Here is a 20,034-nt window from a genome sequence, read left to right as displayed (position 1 = left end):
GCAGATCACGAGCTCAGGAGATCAAGACCATCCTGGCTAACACGGTGAAACCCCGTCTCTACTGAAAAAAATACACAAAAAAAATTAGCTGGGCATGGTGGCGGGCGCCTGTAGTCCCATCTACTCAGGAGGCTGAGGCAGGAGAATGACGTGAACCCGGGAGGCGGAGCTGGCAGTGAGCCGAGATCACGCCACCGCACTCCACCTGGGAGACAGCAAAACTCCGTCTCAAAAAAAAGAAAAGAAAATGTTTAAATGGTAAATTTTAGATGTCTTTACTACAAGGAAAAAAAAAAATGGAATTCATAGTATTTATGGTGTTGTACCAGAATCTGTTTGCACAGAAACAGTTAGTAGCATTATTTTTCTGCAGTTTTTGTTTGTTTGTTTCTTTTTTGTTTTGTTTTGTTTTTTTTTTAAGTTTCGCTCTTTGCCTGTAATCCCAGCACTTTGGCCGGCCGAGGCATATAGATCACCTGAGGTCAAGAGTTTGAGACCAACCTGGCCAACATGATGAAAGCCCGTCTCTCCTAAAACTTTGTCTGCATTTCTTAGCCTAGCAGTCAGCTGACCTGTACATACCTATCACAAACCCATCCACATTTCTTTAAAATATTAGAAATCCAAACTTTACCCTGCTTCCCACTGGCCTGTGGCCTTCAGATTGAAGGAGAGTCGACTAAGAAATCCCCACCTTTTCCCAGTATAACTACTTTGTTAAAATCTGTATTTTCCTAAAGCCTATAATTATGTTTGCCTCCAGGGTACCCAGGAATTTTTTTTTAATAAACAAAGAGCATCCTACAATTATCGTGATGATTTGTTGAGGGCAGGCCAAGTTCAGACAGGAGGCTGACTCAGCTCTGGAAACTGACACACACGTGCTGGTGTTTTCGATCCTGGGGGCACCCGACAGCGTTTAGGGGTCAAGAATTAATATTAAGAGCTGGAGAACTAACAGATCCACATAGATGTCCGCTTTATACTGCCAGCAAAACAGGACAGCAGCTGGGTGGGATTTGGCCTTCGTGAGGCTGGCGGCACCATCTGTGGGCCCTGCCTTCACAAATGACTCTAGGTAAATACCTCCAGCCTGTGTGCACTGCAACATCCGGATGCCGTAACCTGGTGCTGCTGGAGCCACACGCAGCCGGGGCCGGCATGGGCAGAAGCCGGCGGAGTTGGAGCCTGTCGCTCTGTCAGCCCTGATTTGCGGGCTGAGCCCAGTTTCGTGGCCCTGCCTGTAATCTCCCTGAGTTCAAAGAGTGCTTAGCTGCTTGTCTTTGTCAAGAGCGCAGTTGGGGATCTTTTATGTGGAAGATGTAGGATTCTCGGGCGGACTTTGATTATTTATTCATCCCCCTTCGTGGGTGTGTGATCGCGCAGGCACCACGGAGCCCCTTGTCCTGGCTGCTCTTGCTATGAAATTCACTGAGCTTTAAAGCCCTTTGAAAGTAGCTTTTTGAGGGAGGGGAAAAGTTTTTGAAGTCTTGTTTCTTTCTCCCCCTCTGCAGTGCCGCAGCATCTCTTGCCACCCTTCCATGCGCCCCTACCGATTGACATGCGACACCAGGAAGGAAGGTACCATTACGAGCCTCATTCTGTCCACGGTGTGCATGGGTAAGTCCTGCCCTCTGCCTGCTGCTCCTGGCGTGCAGTCACCTGCCATGGCTGAGGCCACAGCCTCAGCCACATCTCCTGCCTCTGTCTTTCTTTTGGGGGTTCCTGATCTACGTTGTCCTGAGCGGGCGATCACCTTTGCCATCATGGCCTGGGACCCTGTGTGAGCGTGTGGGTGGGCAGCATATAAACACCAACCACCCCCAGCCCACATCACCATTTCTAAGGCTCTGGGCTTCCTTGGTGTATCTATACATGGTTTGGAGCTCTTTCTTCATCCATGAAGTGGGAATCCTCTCTAGGTCTAAGATCCTGTATAAGTAAAGTGATCTTAGGTGTATGTTGTTCCAGCATAATAATTCAGAGCACCCTTTTTCACTTCGTCACGTCTCCCCCTTTGACTAGTAAATTGTATAGTCACCGTACTTAAAAGGACAAGCTCCAAGTGATGCTTTGGGGCCCTTCCTATTCCTAGCTTTGAGGTCCCCAGGTAGAAGGGGTGGGGTCACCGTGTGGTCTCCACCTGCCTAGCCCTGTACCCGTCATACCCACCTGGGGCCTCTAAGCTGATTGGCTGGTATCATTTTCTTGGCCTTTAGCACTCAAAATCTTGGTCCCTGGCTATCCTTCCAGGAAATAAGGCCCCTTCTTCTCCCTACCCCCGAACTCTCCGCTGCTCCCCATACCTGCCTCCAGGATAGCTCTTGCAAAGGTCAGCCAGCCCTAAGACCCCTCTCAACCCAGCATCTTCATGCCCACACCCTCCGGCCCCCTCACCTGTTCATGCCAAGCTGCTTCTGTGGTTCTGTCCCATGTCTCTGTGCCTGGGGCTGGTTGCCTGCCCAGTGTGCCTGGAACCTCCCCCTATCAGGCCACCTCCAAGCCTCAACTAAGGAGTCACCTCCTCAGGGGCACTGTGATCCTTCATACTGAGTGGGGGCTGCTGCCCTGGATCCACAGGATCACCATCCATTTTTGCACCTGTCTCCCAGCCGGCTCTGAACTCTCCTCCCACCTCTGTGTCTCAACAGCTGACATGAATAGGTGTACAACCAGTACTCGCTGAGTGGAGAGAGAGCCTCTCCCTGCCCGCCACCTGTGAAGGCACATCCTCCTGCCTCTACCATCTCCCATCCCAGTGAAGTCAGTCAACACTCGCTGGGCCCTCACTGTGCTCACAGCATTGTGCCTGAGCAGAGTCCTGTTTCAGGACACCCACTGCCTCCCCAAGACGGAGCAAACCTGGGACTTTTCCTTTCTTTTTAAAAATTGTTTTACTTTGAAATAATGAAGGTCGTACAAAAACAGTTCCAAAAACCATAAAGGCTTTCTTGTATACACTTCATGCAGTTCCTCAAATGTTGGCATCTTACGTAACCCGAGACGGACAGAATGCGGTTAACTCACCGGCAGAGCTTATCCACCTTTGCTCAGTTGCCCGCTAGTGTCTTTTTACCCAGTTCGAGACCCAGTTGTGGATCCCATGTGGCACTTGGTTGTCGAGACTCCTTCGTTATCTCCTGTCTGGGACGGTTCCTTGGTCTCTTTTGTCTTTCATTACCTTGGCAGTTTTAAAGAGTACAGGCCAGTTACTATATAAGATGTCTCTGGGTTTGGGTTTGCCTGATTGATGCTGTTTCATGATGATATTCGGATCATGCATTTTGGGAATAATACTGTAAAAGTGATATGTGTCCTTTGCAGGCGTCCTGTCAGGAGGCCTATGATCTTCAGGCTTCTCATTGCTGGAAACGTTGATCACTTGGTTATGAGGCTGTCTGCTGGCTTCTCCGCTTTAAAGTTGTCCCATTCGTAATCAAGAAGTATCTTGTGGGGTAATCCTTAGAGGATATGGAAATATCCTGTTTCTTATCATATTTCCACCCGCTCACTTACACATCCATCGATGCTTCTTGCCAGAAACAGTCATTACTAGTGTTTGCCAAATGGCGATTTTCTGTTTCTATCATTTTGTCCACATTTAGTGGTTGGAATTCTCCTGTAAGGAAAAGCTGTCCCGCCTCCAACATTTCTTTATATATTTGATTGTCTATTGTTAGGCACATGGATGCATGGTTATTTATACTCTATGATTATCACTATTTATTATGTTGTTCCAATTGTCCCAGATTTGGCCATTGGGAGTCCTTTCCAGTTGTCCTCTGTGTCCTGTTGACATGTTGGGAGCTTTTTGTTTTATTTCAATGCGCATACCTGGTTCTCACTTGACTAGGATCCGCCACAGCAGCCTTGTGTCTGCCTGGTGGGTGTTGGGGTGATTTCCACCCTCTGCTCACCTCCAGGGCACCTCCACCTGCAGGTGGCTGAGACCACAGCCAGAGAAGCCTCTGGAAGGTGCCTGTGTTTAGAACTAGTTGGGCCACCCAAAAATTGCTCAGTCGGTGGCGTCTGAGACTCCTAGGAGCACCCAGGGAGCTCGGTCCCTATTTGGGAGGGGGTTGCTGTTGCTGATTCTTGCTCACGAGTCATGTTTGGCTGGCTCGGTGACACGGATCCCGGGCAGAGCAGGCCTGCCTCAAAGTGCTTCCTGCACAGGATGTTGGTCAGGAGACCCGGGCAATGCTGAGAGCTTCGTGCAGAGAGAGCCCATGCTGGACTGCTTCCCCCTGCAGGTGAATGTCCTGACTCACCTCTCCCTACACACCTGAAGCGTGTAGAGGCACCACCCGAAGTGTAGGAAGACCCCAACACTGATGACCACCATTCCTCATCATAACTGAGCTTGTGAACAGGCCCTGCTATAAACGCTTTTATGTGTTCATGCCATTTAATCTTCTCAACAACCCAAAAGAGAGTCATTTTGTGTTTTTCCATTTTACAAATGAAGGAGCCAAAGCAGCACAGAGTGGGTAGATGACTAACCCTATGGCTCACCCACTTTGGAAGTTAGAAATCAAGTTCCAGCCCCCTGAGCTCAGGCCCTCCACTGCGTGCTGGCCTTTCTTGTGGGAGCATAAGTATGGACCACGGGTCCCTCAGGCGAGTCCAGCTGAGCCCTTCTTGACAGCCCCTCAGCTCTTCGTTAGGGCACTGCCCCGAGTCCAGTCGCTCCCAGAACCCCTAGCCAAGCAGCAGCAGTGTCCCCTGCGAGTCTGTTGTGGGTAATGCAGATCCTCAAGCCATAGCCCAGTCCCACCGAGTCAGAGACTCGGGGGAAGGGGCCTGTGTCTATGTATGCCATGCTTTGCAGGTAATGCAGCTGCAGGCTCCGGCTTGAGAGCCCTGGCTGCAGGCAGAGCCCCCGCTGAGAAGGGGGACCCTCAGCGCTGTCCTTCCCTGTGCAGGTGGGAGCCCTCAGCCGGGAAGGGGCCTGGGTCTTCACCAGGCTTTGCCATGCTCCAGCTCTGGGTAGGGCCTGCTTCCTTCCCTGGGCAGTGAGGGTTGGGTGTGAGCAGAGCACCTGGAAAAGGGGGCTGTGGATGCTGGCATGCAGCAGGGAGGGGTGGCCCAGCCAGAGGCCTGCAGGGACAGCCTTGTCCCTCCTGGCCTACTCAGCTCTTTCACTGGTTGGATTCCTGAAGAGATTCCTAAGGCTGCTGTAACTAATTACCACAAATTTCATGGCTTAAAACAATGTAAACTTATCCTCATATCGTTCTGGAGGTCACAAGTCTGAAATAAGTCTAATGGTGCTTAAAATCAAGGAGTTGGCAGGGCTGGTTCCTTCTGGAGGCTCCGGGAGAGACTCTGGCATTTCTAGGTTCTGGAGGTTGCCTGCATTCCTTGGCTTACAGCCCCATCCTCACACACATCACCTTTTCCCCCTTGCTCTGTCCTCACCTCACCTTCTTCCTGGTCTGTGGGAGTTTCCTCCCCTGCTTCTCTCTTCTAAGGACACCTGCCATTGCCTTTCGGGCCTATTGGGATAATCCACTTGTGGCTCCCATTTCAAGATCTTTAAAGTAGTCTCGTCTCCAAAGTCCCATTTGCCGTAGAAGGAAACACTTACAAATGCCAGGGATTAGGGTGTGGATGTTCTTGGGGGGCGTTATTCAGGTTATTTGGGATCACTGAGCCCCAGTGTGGAGTCTGGCATCAACCAGTAGAATACAGTAAAGCATATTTCTAATTTGCATGGGTCTGCAGCAGGCCAGGCATGGCCCTGGGCCCTGGTGTATTGTACTGGTGAATCTTCCTGATTGCTCTATGAGATGGGGATTAAGCTTCATCTTGCAGATGCAGACATTGAGGCTCAGAGAGGCACAGTGACTTCTACGTGACATCCCTGCAAGGTAGTTACTTCTGTGAGGGCAAGGAGATGAGGCTCTGGGGTGCAGATCTCCTCCCCAGCCCAGGAGGGGCTAGTCTGGTTAAGCCCCAGTGATGGGCAGCAGCATGGTGTTCCCAGAGCCCTCCATCCCTACCCGGTCCTGCTGGGGTGGGCTTCCAGCAGCTCCACACTATCCTCAGGACAGTTGATTCTGGCCAGGCCGGGTGGGGGACACAGCAAGACCCTCAGGGCTGGCCCTGGGCTCTGGCAAGCCCACGCCCTCACCTCCTCCGCCCCCAGGGCCCCGGGTGGGAACCAGGACAAAGCCTGTGAGGAAAATGGCCCCGTGGCTCTGCTTCCATGATGAATGTGGCTGGAGCCTGGTGGAGCATCCCGATCCATCAAGCCCGTGTTGTAGCCCACTTCTCCCTGCCAGCACCAAATGTGTCTAATTACACAGATGTTTGCACAGCAAATGAGGTGCGGTGTCATCTCATTTCTGTGTCGGCTGAGCCTGAGCCTCTGCCTGCTGCCCTGAGCTGGTGACCATTTCGTGGGTGGGCCCACCACTCAGCCCTGCACCTCCTGCTTTCCACTGTTCAAGCACGCAGACCCCCTCCCCGTTCCCTCTCAGGATCCTGATAGCTTCAGGAGGGTGCACCTGGTGTGTGCAGGCTCCAGAGAGGTGTTCCCTACACTCTCTCATTCTGCCCTGACCTCTGCCCCTCGGGAGTACCTTGGTTATCACCCAAGAGCCTGCCATTGTCAGTTCTCAGCCTGACAGGCTACCCGCCCTGGGACCCATTGCTGAACCCCCTAGCTGTGGTTAACATGAATTAACTAACCTCAGCTCTCTCATGTGTAGAAGGGCCAGATCCGCTGAGACAACCCACAGAAACCAGCCAACTGAGTTATTTTGAGAAGGAAACGGGGTAATGCGAGTAAAGCATCTAGAACACTTTGGAAACATGCAATGGATATGAGCAACAGTCATGATCATTGTTGTTATCCTCACTTGCTGATTTGAGAAGGGGGCCGTGGCCTGCTGGGAGACTGGGTGGCAAAGGCCGGCCACAGCATGTCCCTGGGAGAGTGGACTGTCCAGGGGCTGCAGCGTGGAAGGTGGGCGATGGGCTGAAGGAGTGCTGTGGTGTGGCGTGGGGAGGGAATCTTTCTTTCCCCCCGTTGAGGAATTTGGACTTCCTCCTTTTGGCAACCAGGAGCAGCAGGGAGTGGTCAGATTTATTTTCAGGCAACTACAGGAACAGTTAGGGAATGGACAGGAGAAGGACGAGAGCTGTGGTGAGAGGACCTGCCAGAGCAGCTACAGTGGCCCTGGGGAGAGGGGAGCAGGACCAGGGCTGACCACCTGGCTGTAAACAGGCAGCTGCACGTGGGGAAGGCAGGGCATGGAGGTTGGCGTGAAGACAGCCATGCAGCCCAGCCCGGCTCGGTGGTCTCCTCATAGACACCCAAGTCCACTCCTCTGCAGAGCGCCCTTCCCGGTCACTTAAGGTTCAAACTCACAGCAGACTTGCATGGCTTACTGATGCTCGCGTGGTTCCGGGGGAGGAAAGTCACTGCCCGTGGACTCCTGCTGCAGTGTCTTTGGGCTGCGCAAACCACGAGGGATGGGGAGACAAATGGGGCGGGGTGTGATTGCTGGTCAAGCAAGGTTCTCTTGAGACTCCATGGGGACATCCCTGAGTCTCCAAGAGTCCACACAAGGGCAAGAAGAGAAGGCCGGCTGTGAATAGAGACACACACCCCCAGCAGGCTCTCCAATCTTGTGATGCTAACAGGAAAGAGAAACTCTTCAGATGCCCTCTGGGCCCCCTGCCTCCCAGAAATAGGCTTGCCAGGGTGTCGTGGGGAGCAAGGCTGAGGTGTGACGAGGAAGAGTCCCCCAGCTGGTGCTCCCCATTTCCTCGGTGTGTGTGGTCACACAAACATGAGTCTGGCCTGCCCTGGGCCAACATTAACTTGTGTCCTGGAAGGGAATGTAGAAGTCCATGCATCTGGTTCGGGAGGCTGGGGTGGACCTTCAGCTCCCTATGTTGCTTTTGAGGACCTTTCCAACCCTGCCCTGCCCTTCCCTGGGGCTTCAGAAAGGACCAATTTCAGCTGCTTTCCACCCAGAAGGGCGTATAGAAACTGTCCCATGCAGCGGTTCCCAACCTGGCTGCAGATCTGAACAAACAGGGTGCATCTTAAAGATGCCCATTCTCAGGCCCTGGCCCCAGGAGTTCTTGTTAACTTTCAGACTAGGGTGAAACCCGGAAATCTGCATATTTACAGGCACCCACAGGCCAGCGTTTGGGGACCGCTGCAGGCCCCCCTGCTTGCTTGACCTTCGGGAAAGCAGGCCCAGAGCTGCTTGTTGGCTTTCTGGACTCATCACTGACAGCGCCTCACCGCCAAAACACGGATTGTTAAAAATCCCCTGGTTCCTCATGATAACCCGTTCACAGACGCGTCCCTCCATGTTGACCTAAACTTATTCATATTCTCAGCTTGCAAAAGGCAGTGAGTGTATGGGGTGGGAACAGCTGCAGTATCTCAGCCTTCCTTTCTCCTCCTGCGTGGCACCCTCTGACCTCTGACATCCGTGACTCCACCCCCAACCTGACCACTGCTGATGGCTTCCTGCAGATCTCTTGATCCTGAGCTGTAGTTGGTTTGCATTGCATTGGCAGTCACGGCCCAAGGCCACCCTTCCCAGAGGAGAGACGAGAGGGCTCTTGCTGGCACAGATGGCTCAGGGTTGTAGCTATGAACCCAGGCCCAGGTATGTTAGGGCAAGAGAGTGAATGCCAGCTGGTGGGCATGGGGGCCTCACCTCCCTTTCATCCACACGCTTGGTCACGCACAATGCGCATTACCCAGGGCCTCCAGAGACAGCATTAAGAGTGTCTGCAGCCCCACTTGGTCCCCGAGACTGCTTGTTAATGGGGATGTTTAGCCCGGTGTCGGTGTGCTTCAGTTAAGAGAGTAGTTTCTTTGCTGCTACAGGGCTGAACTCATGAACTTTCCAGTCTGGGGGGATTTGAAGATTGCTTTTTCCAAGGTCAGCGTCCCATAAAGACTGCACCGTTCGCCATGAGATTAATGAACACAGCAGCCTGCTCAGCCTGTGACTCACCAGTGTCATCCTGGGCCCTTATGACTCTGTCCTCAGTCATTCACTGAGGCGGGTGGGTTGAGCAGAAAGATATTTTCTTCTTGATTCTTGGCACAGCACCCGAGGTTCAGGATTCATAGAGGATTGGTTTTGTTTGTTTTTTGGGAAGAAACTTCTCCTCCCTCTGCAAACATGCTTCTTTCTTTTCAGAGCCTAGAGGAAGGAGGAGACTTCCGAAGGGCATGTCCACCTGCCCCCTGGGATGAGATGCTGGGTGGGCCCAGCGTCACTCACCAGGCAACTTGTCCCTCCTTTCCACATGGGTCCACACTGCCTCTCCATCTCCAGGGAGCTCTTCCTTAAAACCAGCTGTTGCTGACCGCTTCTTCAGAGCAACTGGACAGCAGGTAGACAGGGAGCCCGGAAACCCTGGGTCCAGGCGATGTGTCGGGCAGCAAACCCTCCTTCCACAGCTGTCTGAGGGTAGACTGACTAGATGTGGAGCCTTGGCTCACTGTGATGTAAAGGGCCCTGAGACCCCATCAGGCAGGCCCCTTCCCCTCTCTGGGCTGTGGGATGCTCGGGTCAGACCAGCAGAGAAGCAGTAGCAGGAGTCTGTGCCCAGCCCCCGGCTCATGTCATGTCACCCTCCCTGCAAGGAAGGCAGTGCTCTCACTCCCACTTCATAATTGGGGAAACTGAGGCTTGGGAAGGCTGACCGCCTTTCCAGTGATACACTCCTGGTAAGTAGCATAGACTACTTACTGGGCATTTTGGTCCCCCACCCCTTGCTAAAATCTTCCCCAGCTCTGAGAGCTTCAGATTCCCAAAGCCAAGAATGCACTCGCTGGGCTGCGTGGGACAGACGCTCATTTATAATGGAATCTGGCCTGTAAAAGTTTAACGAGGAGCGTGTCTGATAAGATGGCCTGGTCTTTGATCTTTGCTGAACGCCAATCCCTCACAGAAGAGGAGCTGCCTGGTTCTGGGCTTTGGAGAGAGCCGTGGTGGTCAGCCAAGAGCAGGAGGGGCCGGGGAGTGGAGCAAATCTTAATGTGCTGGCCGAGGCGGGCGTGCAGTCGGGGAGGGGCTGCGGCAGATCGGGATGACCTTTTCAGTTCCTCTCCTGTCCCTCAGGGCCCCCACTGTCGGACATTTCCCCTCCATACCCCCAGGATGTAGACAGAACAGGGTCGAGGCCTGGGCTCACAACTTGCCTAAGCTGCTTATACTCTTTACATCCTTGGGCTTGCTTAGCCCCACAAGCCTCAGTGGCCCCATCTCTAAAATGGGGACATAGTGGCTCCCTGTGTGAAATGGTTGTGATGGGTGTCTATAAAGCATGTAGAACCACACCTGGGACATACCAAGTGGCGGACAGTCCCCTGCTCTCATCACTGCCCTGCTGACATTAGAAGGAAAGCCATGTTTCACTGCAGACACCCTGTGGGGTGCTGGGCCAGTGGTGTCCTATTCAGTCCTCCCAACACCCTGTAAGGTGGGGGATTTTCTCCTCGATTCATAGAGGAGAGAACTGGGCGTTCTCAGAATTTAAGAACTCCCCAAGACTGCTCAGCTTGTGAGATCCCACCAAGCCAGAGCTCTTCCCTGTGCCGTGATTGTCCTCAGAGAGGAAAGAGAGTCTCGCCATGCTTCTCAGGGCTGCAGACATGGAAACAGAACAGTAATCAACCCAAAGGAGTTATTCACTAACAGTAAAGTTTTAGGCATTGGTGGGGTGGATTGGCCTTTGAGGCGGGGAGTCCTCTTAGACTGCGCATGTTCAGATTGTCCGCTCAGTGGAAGCTGATGCCACTGCCAGATGCATTCATTTATCCAGTGTAACTCATTGTTGCTGGATTTATTGCATTCCAAGTACTGTCACTTGAGGCCACTCCTGCCAGCCCGAGTCAAGATGTGTTGAGGGAAAATGTGAGCAGTGCCCTGCCCCTGGGGCACTGCTTGAAAAGGTTAGAAATTGCTGCTGCCCTCAAGCCTCTCTCACTGCAGCCAGCACTGCAGCATTGATGGCATGTCTGGTGCCCATCAAGAAGTGTGCTGGACATGTCGGGAACCCCATCCCTCAATCCTCTCCTTCCAGGGCTGCACCTCTGAAATGTACACTTGGCCTGTGCTGCCCAAACAAAAGAGCAAGAGTTCAGAGTTGCTTAACTCAGTGGGGTATGTTCTTAGTACTCGTTCCTCTGAGGACACTCACCCAGGGACCATGTGTGCCAGCCTCATGCCAGGCACTGGGGATGTGGACCCAAGGAGGCACAGTCTTTTTTAATAGAATTTTTATTTGTATAAATGTATGGGATGCAAGTCCAATTTTGTGACATGCATAAGTTTTGTAGTGAAGTCAGGACTTTTAGAGTATCCATCACCTGAATAGTGTGCATTGCACCCTCTAATTTCTCAAACTTCATGCCTCTTCTACCTCCAGGAGGCACAGTCTTGCTGCCCACATAGACCCCATGATCTGGTTGGGGAGAGGGCAGAAATTGGGCAAAATGACAGGGTGGTATGCTGGAAGTGGGATTTGGGGAGCCCAGAGCACCAGGAATACAGGAACACAAAGCATTTAGCAGGAGGGAGGCATGAAAGCTCCCCCCACCTCCCAGCCTTTCCCCAGCCCCACCCACCAAGGGCCCCACCACCTTCTTATGGTTGCCCTGTTCCAGTGAGGGGCCTCCACTTCCAGGCAGACACCAGTGCCGCAAAAGAGGGGAATCTTCTCAAACCACATTCTCATCAAGGCTTGGTAAAAATCAGCAGCATACCCGCCTCTAAGAAGAATATATCTGAGCTGCTCAGGATTCACCAGCTAGTTTTGACAGGCATCCAGGAAAGGAAATTCCACACACCACTTTGGCAGCTGGGCCAGAGTTTAAGAATCTCACTGTGGAGGAGTTTCTATCCAGCCCGCCGGCCACCCAGGCCCTTTCTCATTGCTAAAATCCAGGCCTCTAGCAAAAAATAATGAAATCTCTCCCACTAACGAAGGCCTTCCCCCAACCCCCACTCCCAAGACTGCACATCTTACTCTCCTATTTCCTTCTTCCCACCCATGGCTTTAAACCCTTGACTTTCTGGAAGATTCGGTTCAGCAGTGCTCAGCCAAGGGCGGCTTCTGTTCCGGACAAAGGCCCCGTGTACTTGGAGGTCAGTGGCACAGTTCACCTGGAGAGGGCCTAAGCAGGACCGACTCCCCCAGGGCCTCCTCCCCGGACCCAGACACATTCCTGGTTCCACTGGACAGAAGGAGCAAACCCAAGGCTTCCTCCAGGCCCCGCACCTCACTCCTCCCCTCCCCACCCTGCTCCAAAGTCTTCACTTTGCTAGGAAAAAACGTCTCCCTGATAATCCCCTCTTATCTTTCATGCTTTTTGAGTTTTCTGTTTGCAAAAGCTGATAACCTTCTTATTTTGCTCCCCGGGGAAAGCTGATAAAGGGTGAGTGAATGAATCAACTGTTGTGGACCATGTGGCTAGATTGTAACCAAGTCCATCTGTATTACCTCCTTTGTAGGCACAATTTTATAACTTAATTTCCCTACCAAAACGTCAGTGTTTACTTAGTAAGAAATCTGCTCTTTGTCAACTGAAAACAGTGATTTCTTTATTACGGCTCTGCATAGGGAGTGACAGCTGAAAGCTGGCCAGGTCTGGTGTGGTGTCCGGGTCTGTAATGGGAATGGGGTGAGTGCAGGTCGAATGTATGGGATGGTGTCTGTTGCAGATGGCCTGGAGGGAGCCTGGACAACAGATAGATGTTGTGGCCAAGAGGACCCGTGGAGTGATCATGTAGACGACTGAGTCCCAGATGCTTTCCAGCAGTCACACACGTTCACCACCACCACCAGCCCTGAGTTCCCCACCACCACCAGCCCTGAGTTCCCCACCAGCACCAGCCCTGCAGCCGTCCTGCTCCCAGAATCCCTATCCACTCAGCCAACTTAAACCAGAGCCTACTTCTACCCAGCCATCCTTTTAAAAAAACAAATTGGTCTTATTAATTATTGAAAACACGCAAAAGAACAACAAAAGTGGCTGGGTGTGGTGGCTCACGCCTATAATCCCAGCACTTTGGGAGGCTGAGGCAGGGGGATCACCTGAGATCGGGAGTTCAAGACCGGCCTGGCCAACATGGCGAAACCCCGTCTCTACTAAAAATACAAAAATTAGCCGGGCGTGGTGGTGGGCACCTGTAATCCCAGCTACTGGGGAGGCTGAGGCAGAAGAACCACTTAAACCCAGGAGGCGGAAGTTGCAGTGAGCTGAGATGATGCCATTGCACTGCAGCCTGGACAACAAGAGCAAAGCTCCGTCTCAGAAAAAAAAAGAAAAAGAACAACAAAAGCATGTTTAAGATATCTGAGTAATTATGACATATACACCCTTACTGTATCCCCTGCTCACTCTAAGTACTGGGGACATGCCAGCACATTTGAGGTCCCATGTGCTCCCCATTCTCCTGCCTCAGGTCCTCCCCACCCCACCATTCTTTGGGATTCGGAGTTTATCACCCCTCACATCTATGACAGTTTGACCTTGTGTCTGACTCCCCTAACAATATATTAATTCGTTTTGCCTTGTCGTGCTTTATATACGTGGAATCATTGCGGAGGTATTCTTCGGGAACTTGCTTTCACACTCCGCGTTGTTCTGAAGATTCTCCCGCTAATGTGTGGAGCTCTTCATTCATTTGTTTGGGCTGCTCTGAAGCAGTCTGTGTTGACTGGCATTTGGGATGTGTCTGTTTTTGCTAATTTGAACATGACTGCAGAAACACTTTTATGCCATCCTCTGAGCCCCAAGTGTGGGGTTATTTAAAGTAAATGCATGTCTGGGAACGGAAATGCTGAGTCACAGGGGATTCATGTTCTCACCCTCCTAGACATTGCCAGACTTCGCCCGCTGGTTTTGCCAACACTCACTCCCACCAGCAGAGTTTGGAGCTGGCCTCGCCCCGTATCCTTGTGATATCCTTGCCCCATCACTTTGGAGGTGATAGCCTCTACCTTTTAATTTTTGCCAAGATGAGTTTTTTCTGTGATTCTAATTTTCTGTTTCCCTTATTACTAGTGAACCTTGAGTGTTCGTTCACATGCTTATTGGCCACTAATGTTTCCTTCCTGGGAAATGCCTGTTTGGCTATTTTGCCCATTATTCTATGAGGTCGTCTTTTTCCCATATTTGATTAAGTATTTTGCACACTAAGATTACTCCTTCTGTGGTTAGCAATATGTGCTGTGAATATCCTCTCCCAGTTTGTGCCTGGTCTCTTCACTCCCTTGATGGCAGGTTTGGGTGAAGAGAAGTTCCCATTGTAAAGTAGCTCAGGTAGGTTACCGACATTTCTACTACGGTTTTCCCTACGTGTTCTCCTCACACCCAGATGTCTGGTCAGACCTTCAGCCTCCGGACTATGGTGGCTGTTCCCCAGTACAACATGCCCTTGTTCAGCTCTTCTCCCGTCTCAGAACACCAGGCCTATACTACTCACCACCTCCATTCCATTCTCTTGTAAGAGTCTGGGCATTGTTCAGATGCCACCTCCTGCAGGAAGCCCTCTCAGATTGCACCAGCAGAGTGGGTGAATTCTTCTCCTCCCACCGCTCTCCCTGCCCCAGCACCCTGTGTACTGTTAGAAGCCTGCAGTCAGTGTCCATTCTCTCTCTGTGACCCCAGAGGTCCTGGCATGGTGATTTGGCCAAAGCACCAATGTGAACTATGGGATTGAGGGCCCGTGATTTCCTGAGCTCGTGGCTGGTCTTGGGAGTGCCTGCCAAGCAGCAGCAGCCTGTCTTACCATCACCATGGCTTCATGGGCACTCATGTGGTCTGCTAGATCTCTGCACTTGTGGATTCAGAGTAGACCTTGGGAATGTGGGGCACAACACTTGTCAGTCAGGTTTGCAACCACCTGCTCCCTCACTACCTGGGTGCATGTGGGGCCCTGGCCAAGTCTGCCTCAGACCCCCAGCTCCCCACCATCAGTGCCATCAGAGGCCCATGCTCAGTAAACATCGGCTGATGGGGAGAGTGATGTGTGGACCCAGACACATATCAGCAATGAACGTCTGATCACTGTGGCCTCAGCTCCCGTGCGCAGAGCGTCCCCATGAGGACAGACTGCCACCAGACACGCAGGAGAGTGCAGAATGACAAAAGGCATAGGCTGTGCTTCAGTTTGAGGAAGGGATAGTTTTCCATTGTTTTCCAAAAGAATTTGCTGCACGGCTCTTAAAAAATGCAAATCCCCTTAGTACTTTTTGGAAAGCACTTGATTTCTAGAACTTTTTAAACAAATGTATGGGAAACGGTAAGCAAGCTTGCCAATGTACAGTTTCACCTACGAAACAAAACAAAAAAACCCAAACCAACAAACGAAAACCCTGGGGAGGAGATTGAATTCCATCCAGAGGAACATTCTGGAGCTCTGTTTCTATTTTTCGGTAGAGCCGAGGGTGGCAGGAGCTGGCCTTGCTCTACAGGGAGGCCCTGGGAGAGCAGACACATGCACGCCCTGTCCTGGCAGTAAGAAGGTCCAGTTTGGGGAGGAAGAGAGGCAAGGCGAGCTTTGGGGACTCCAGCTTCCTTTCCAGCAGGTCAGTGGGCCCTGAGGACGCCAGCCCAGCATTTCTGAGAAAGTGGGCACCTGGTCCTGAGCAGCTCAGCAACAGCAAAAAGGTCCCAGCTTCTCCACTCTGGAGCTCCGTGGACCCCACCCATGGCCCTGTGATCCTGGTGGGTGGTAGGCATCTTGGTCCAAAGGCAGGGCTGGCATACGCAAGCCAGCCATTCCGGGGCAGGAGGAAATGGCATGCCGGGGCTGTGTGCTGGGTGGATTCTGGCTATGGGGAGTCAGTGACCATGAAATCCAGGCAGTGGGTGGGAAAGCCTGCTCCAGAGCCCTGTGCACATGGGTGTAGGAACGCAGGGCTCAGACACCTTCCTCCACCCCAACATGGGAGTTCCCCTTCCCTGCCAGCCTGCCTCAAAGGGAGCATCTCCTGGAACTTGGGTTATTCCTAGCAAATAACACAGGAGCCCTGCTAAGAGTTTACTCTCAGAAGAATGATGGCAACAATGACGGTGATGTCTGCCACCTCCCTTTAGGCCAATGCAACACTTTTTCCATGACGAGTTCATTTCCTGGGGCTGCTGTAAACACAGTCCCACAAACTCAGTGGCTTCAAGCGATAGAAGGTGTTCTCTCAGTTTTGAAGGTCAGAAGTCCAAAATCAGTATCACTGGACCAAGATCGAGGTGTCACCGGGCCGTGCGCCCTCAGAGGCCCCCAGTGGAGACTCCGCCCTTGCCTCTCCCAGCTTCTGGTGCTGCCAGCATTCCTCGGCTCCTGGCCATGTCCGTGTAGTCTCTGTCTCCCTGTTGCATGGCCATCTCATCGTCTGTGTCTCCGATCTTACTCTGCTGTCTTAAAAAGACCCCATGATGGCATGTAGGACCCACCTAGGTAGCCCGTAATCTCCTCATCTCCAAATCCTTGCCTTAACCACATCTGCCCAGTCCCTTTCCCCAGTAAGTTCTCGTTCACAGGTTCCGGAGGCACAACATGGACATATCTCTGGGAGATCTCATGAGCCCCCCACATGCCTTCCCTCTGCTCCTCAGACAGATTTGTAAGATCACTATTATAACCGTTCAGTGAGGGCACATGCATGCTCCCAGGCAGGAGTGAGCTGAGCTGAGCTGGGACTCATGTCTTCCGCAGTAGTGTCTGTGCTCTTCCCTGGAGACACTCCCTGCTTTGTTCATTCATTCATTCATTCCTTCATTCCTTCATTCCTTCATTCAACAGACATGTATTTGAGCATGCTCTATGTCCCTGGCATGTGCAGGGCCAGGTACAGGGCCAGCAAGTGAACAGAAACGGATACAGGAGACAGGGCGCACGTGAGCTCGCAGCTGAGGACATCTGGTCATCAGCTGAGATGGACGTGCTCAGGTCAGGGGAAGGAGCCACCGAACGCAGAAGCACCGCAGGAGGATCCTGACCTTGACCTGGGGCTAGGGAGCGCCTTGGGTGAGAAGTCCCTGAGCTGGCACCTCTGGGAGGAGAACAGGGGTTAACTGGGTTAAGGGATGAAGAGGGAAAGGGCATGACTGGAGGTGCAGACATCAAGGGGCGAAGCTGTGAGGGGCAAGCATGGCCTGTGCCAAGGACCAGAGAGTGACGTACAGGACACAGAGGGAAGAGGCAGGCCCTCGCCACATGGGATTGTGGCCCCTCACCTGCTGCCACTGAGGTCATAAATCACCCCGAGAAGCAGGCACGTGGTGAGGTTTGTAGGCTCATACCCCCAAGTGACTGGACCTCCTTTTCTCTTCATCAGCAACAGCCCTTGGACCAGTCTGGGGGCACCCAGGTTCCTGTGTTCTCACCTACTGCTGCCGCTGGCCTCACCATGGCCATGCCACTGGTGCTTTGGGACTCAGCAGTGCTGTCTGTTAAATGGGACACGAAGGACCTGTTCCTGCCTGTGTCTGGCCACACTGACCAGCACAGATCTCAGAGCAGAGCCATCTCTGGCATGCCAAGGGTGGGCTCCTCCTCTGGCTCCAACCCCCTAGTGGGACAGCCCGCCCTGATGGCTGGTGCTGAGTCTGGGTGAGTCAGCAGCCCTCAGCTCCACATTGTTCAGCTTCTCTAAGCAGGCACCAAGGCTGGGGCGTGGGGGCCCCAATCCCTGCACTTCCTTCCCTTTCTCTCACACCTTGAGGAACACGCCGGTTCTTGCCCCCGCACCTTGGCTTAGGCGGTGCTCAGGCCAGATGCCCTCCCTTCTCCCCAGCCCTCAAAGTCTTACTCGTTTCTCAGGCAGAAGCTACACATCCCCCATCATTCTCGCTCCCAGAGGAGCACCCACTCTGAGGGTCTGGCATGCTCGCTTAGGCCCAGCCAGCTGCATGCTGAGTGACACATGGCTGTGCAGGGTGCTCATTACCTTGACCTCTTCTTTTCTCTCCCACCAAAAATCTCATGGCAGCAGATGGGGAAGGGTCCTAGGATTTGATGCTAAAAGGTGTGGGCTGGGTCTGCCCCACTCTCTGAGCTGCTTCCATTTGCTCATCTGCTAGATGACAGAGGTGAGCACTAATTGAGCACCTACTAAGTGCCTGGTGCTACACTGCATGCTTTCCATGCTTGGCTCATCCTACCTCAGAGCTGCCCCACCTGCAGGCAAGGGTTCCTGAGGCTCAGGGCACATAGCACTGAGGCTGCAACCGCACCAAAGCCATGATTCAGACCCAGATCTGTGACTTCAGGGTCCAGGTTCTGCTTACCAGTGGGGGTGGCCCCCTCAGCCTGCACTGCCCCAGAGTCACCTTGGGGACCAGCTGAAGTCATGCCTGCCAGGGGACCACCAAGCCAACCTTCTCGAGAACTGAGACAGCAAGGGCGGAGCCAGCACCAGCCTGCATCTGGGTGGACCATTAGAGATGTCAGCGTGCCCGATCCGACTTCACAGAGGCAGAGAGGCTGGCCTCTACTCCGGCTCTGCCACCTCTAGCTCTGCAGCCGTGGGCAAGTCACATGACTTCCTTGAGTCTCAGTTTCCTGGTCTGTAAAATGGAGATAATGAAATCTGCCTTGCAGGCTTGCTGGATGTATTGCACATAGTAGGTGTTTTGCAAATGCTGGTGACTTTGTCAGCAGCAGCAGCGTCCCTGTGGCAGCATCCACAGGGTTAACACAGCAGCCATCCAGTGACACCTCAGTCTACTTTGTCCGTTCTCCCTTTTCTCCTCTTCCTTACTTCCATTCTTCCTTACTTCCCCTCGCCACCATGCTGACCCTTGGACCTGGTCCTGAAGTCCCATCCAAGGGCTTTGCCAGGGATCTCCCACTAGGGAGGGAAGGAGAGAGGGAAGAGGAAGGATCCTGCTAAGGAGAGGCCTTTCCTGGCTCTGCCCACAGCCTCCTGGGGCAAGGACCCAATCATGGCCAGCAGACCAGAACCAGCATCGGGAAGAAGCACAGGCGTCCTCCACTGCGGCAGAGTCAGCCGCGAGGCCGGGCTCCTGCTCTTTGTTGCTGCTGCCGCTGGTCACTAACACGTGCACAGCACACACACACACACACACGAGGAGGAGGGGCTTTGGTTGTTCTACTTACCCAGAGTCCGCTGCTGTGCCTCATGTCCAGACACAGAAGGACATGCCCAGCTGCACCCTCCAGCCTCGGCCACTGTGGGCAGGATGTCCAGGGACCCTTCCCTGTTCTGCAGGTGGGTGGATGGACAGGTCCGAGCAGCTATGGCTGGGGTCTGCCTTGCAGGGTGCCAGGCCCAGGATCATTCTGGGCAGTGGGAGGCTGTGTGGGTCAAAGCCTGCCTTGACAGGCCTTGGCAGTTCCCTAAGACATAAAAACTTAACTCCAAGTGATTCAAACAAACAAACAAATGTCTTAGCTTACATAACGGAGAAGGCCAAGGATGCTAGCTTTAGGCAGAGGGGCTCAAATCAAGACACTGGCTCTTCATCTCTCAGCTCTGTTGTTCTCTGTGTCATCTTCCTTCTTGGGCTCTCCCCTGATGGCCTCCAGCAGCCCCAGGCTTGCACCCTACCAGCTCAGCAACCCTTGCAGACAGAGAGAACCAAAGACTCTAGCCAAAGCTGCTGTCTTGGGCACATGCCCATCTCTGAACTCATCACAGTACTAGCGATATGGGATACGTTGATCAGCTGGGCTCAGGTCACGTGTCCCCTGCCCAGAGCAGCAGAAAGGAAGTGGATTCAATATAGACCCAGCCCAAAGCACTCTGTGGGCTGTGCCCTGTCTCTCAGGCATAACTTTCATACACACACACACACACACACACACACACACACACACCCCACAGCTTTGTGCTCTAGCCTTTCTTTGCACATGCTGCTTCCTTTGTTGGTAATGCACTACCTCGTGAACTCCTATTCATCCCTCAAGACCCAGCCCTAATCTCATCTTCTCTGAGAAGCCTTCCTGCACACTTCTGGGCAGAGTTAGAGAATCACTCCTCTGCCGGAGCCCTTATCATACTGCCCGGTAAGTA

The 20,034-nt window shown here is 52.9% G+C and overlaps 1 protein-coding gene across 1 annotated transcript in view; it reads left to right on the top strand.

Moving 5' to 3' along the window:
* The window catches only part of GLI2 (GLI family zinc finger 2), a 209,838-nt gene that overhangs the window by 141,182 nt on the left and 48,622 nt on the right, over positions 1-20,034 (top strand). The window contains exon 3 of the mRNA XM_011983423.1: positions 1,515-1,620. Within this exon, the coding sequence (XP_011838813.1) occupies positions 1,515-1,620 (106 nt within the window). The remainder of the gene's footprint in view (positions 1-1,514; positions 1,621-20,034) is intronic.

Source organism: Mandrillus leucophaeus, unplaced genomic scaffold, assembly GCF_000951045.1.
Source record: "Mandrillus leucophaeus isolate KB7577 unplaced genomic scaffold, Mleu.le_1.0 Scaffold25, whole genome shotgun sequence".
Taxonomy (NCBI): domain Eukaryota; kingdom Metazoa; phylum Chordata; class Mammalia; order Primates; family Cercopithecidae; genus Mandrillus; species Mandrillus leucophaeus.
The sequence above is the reverse complement of the archived record's forward strand: the minus strand, read 5'-3'. Positions and strand labels throughout refer to the sequence as shown.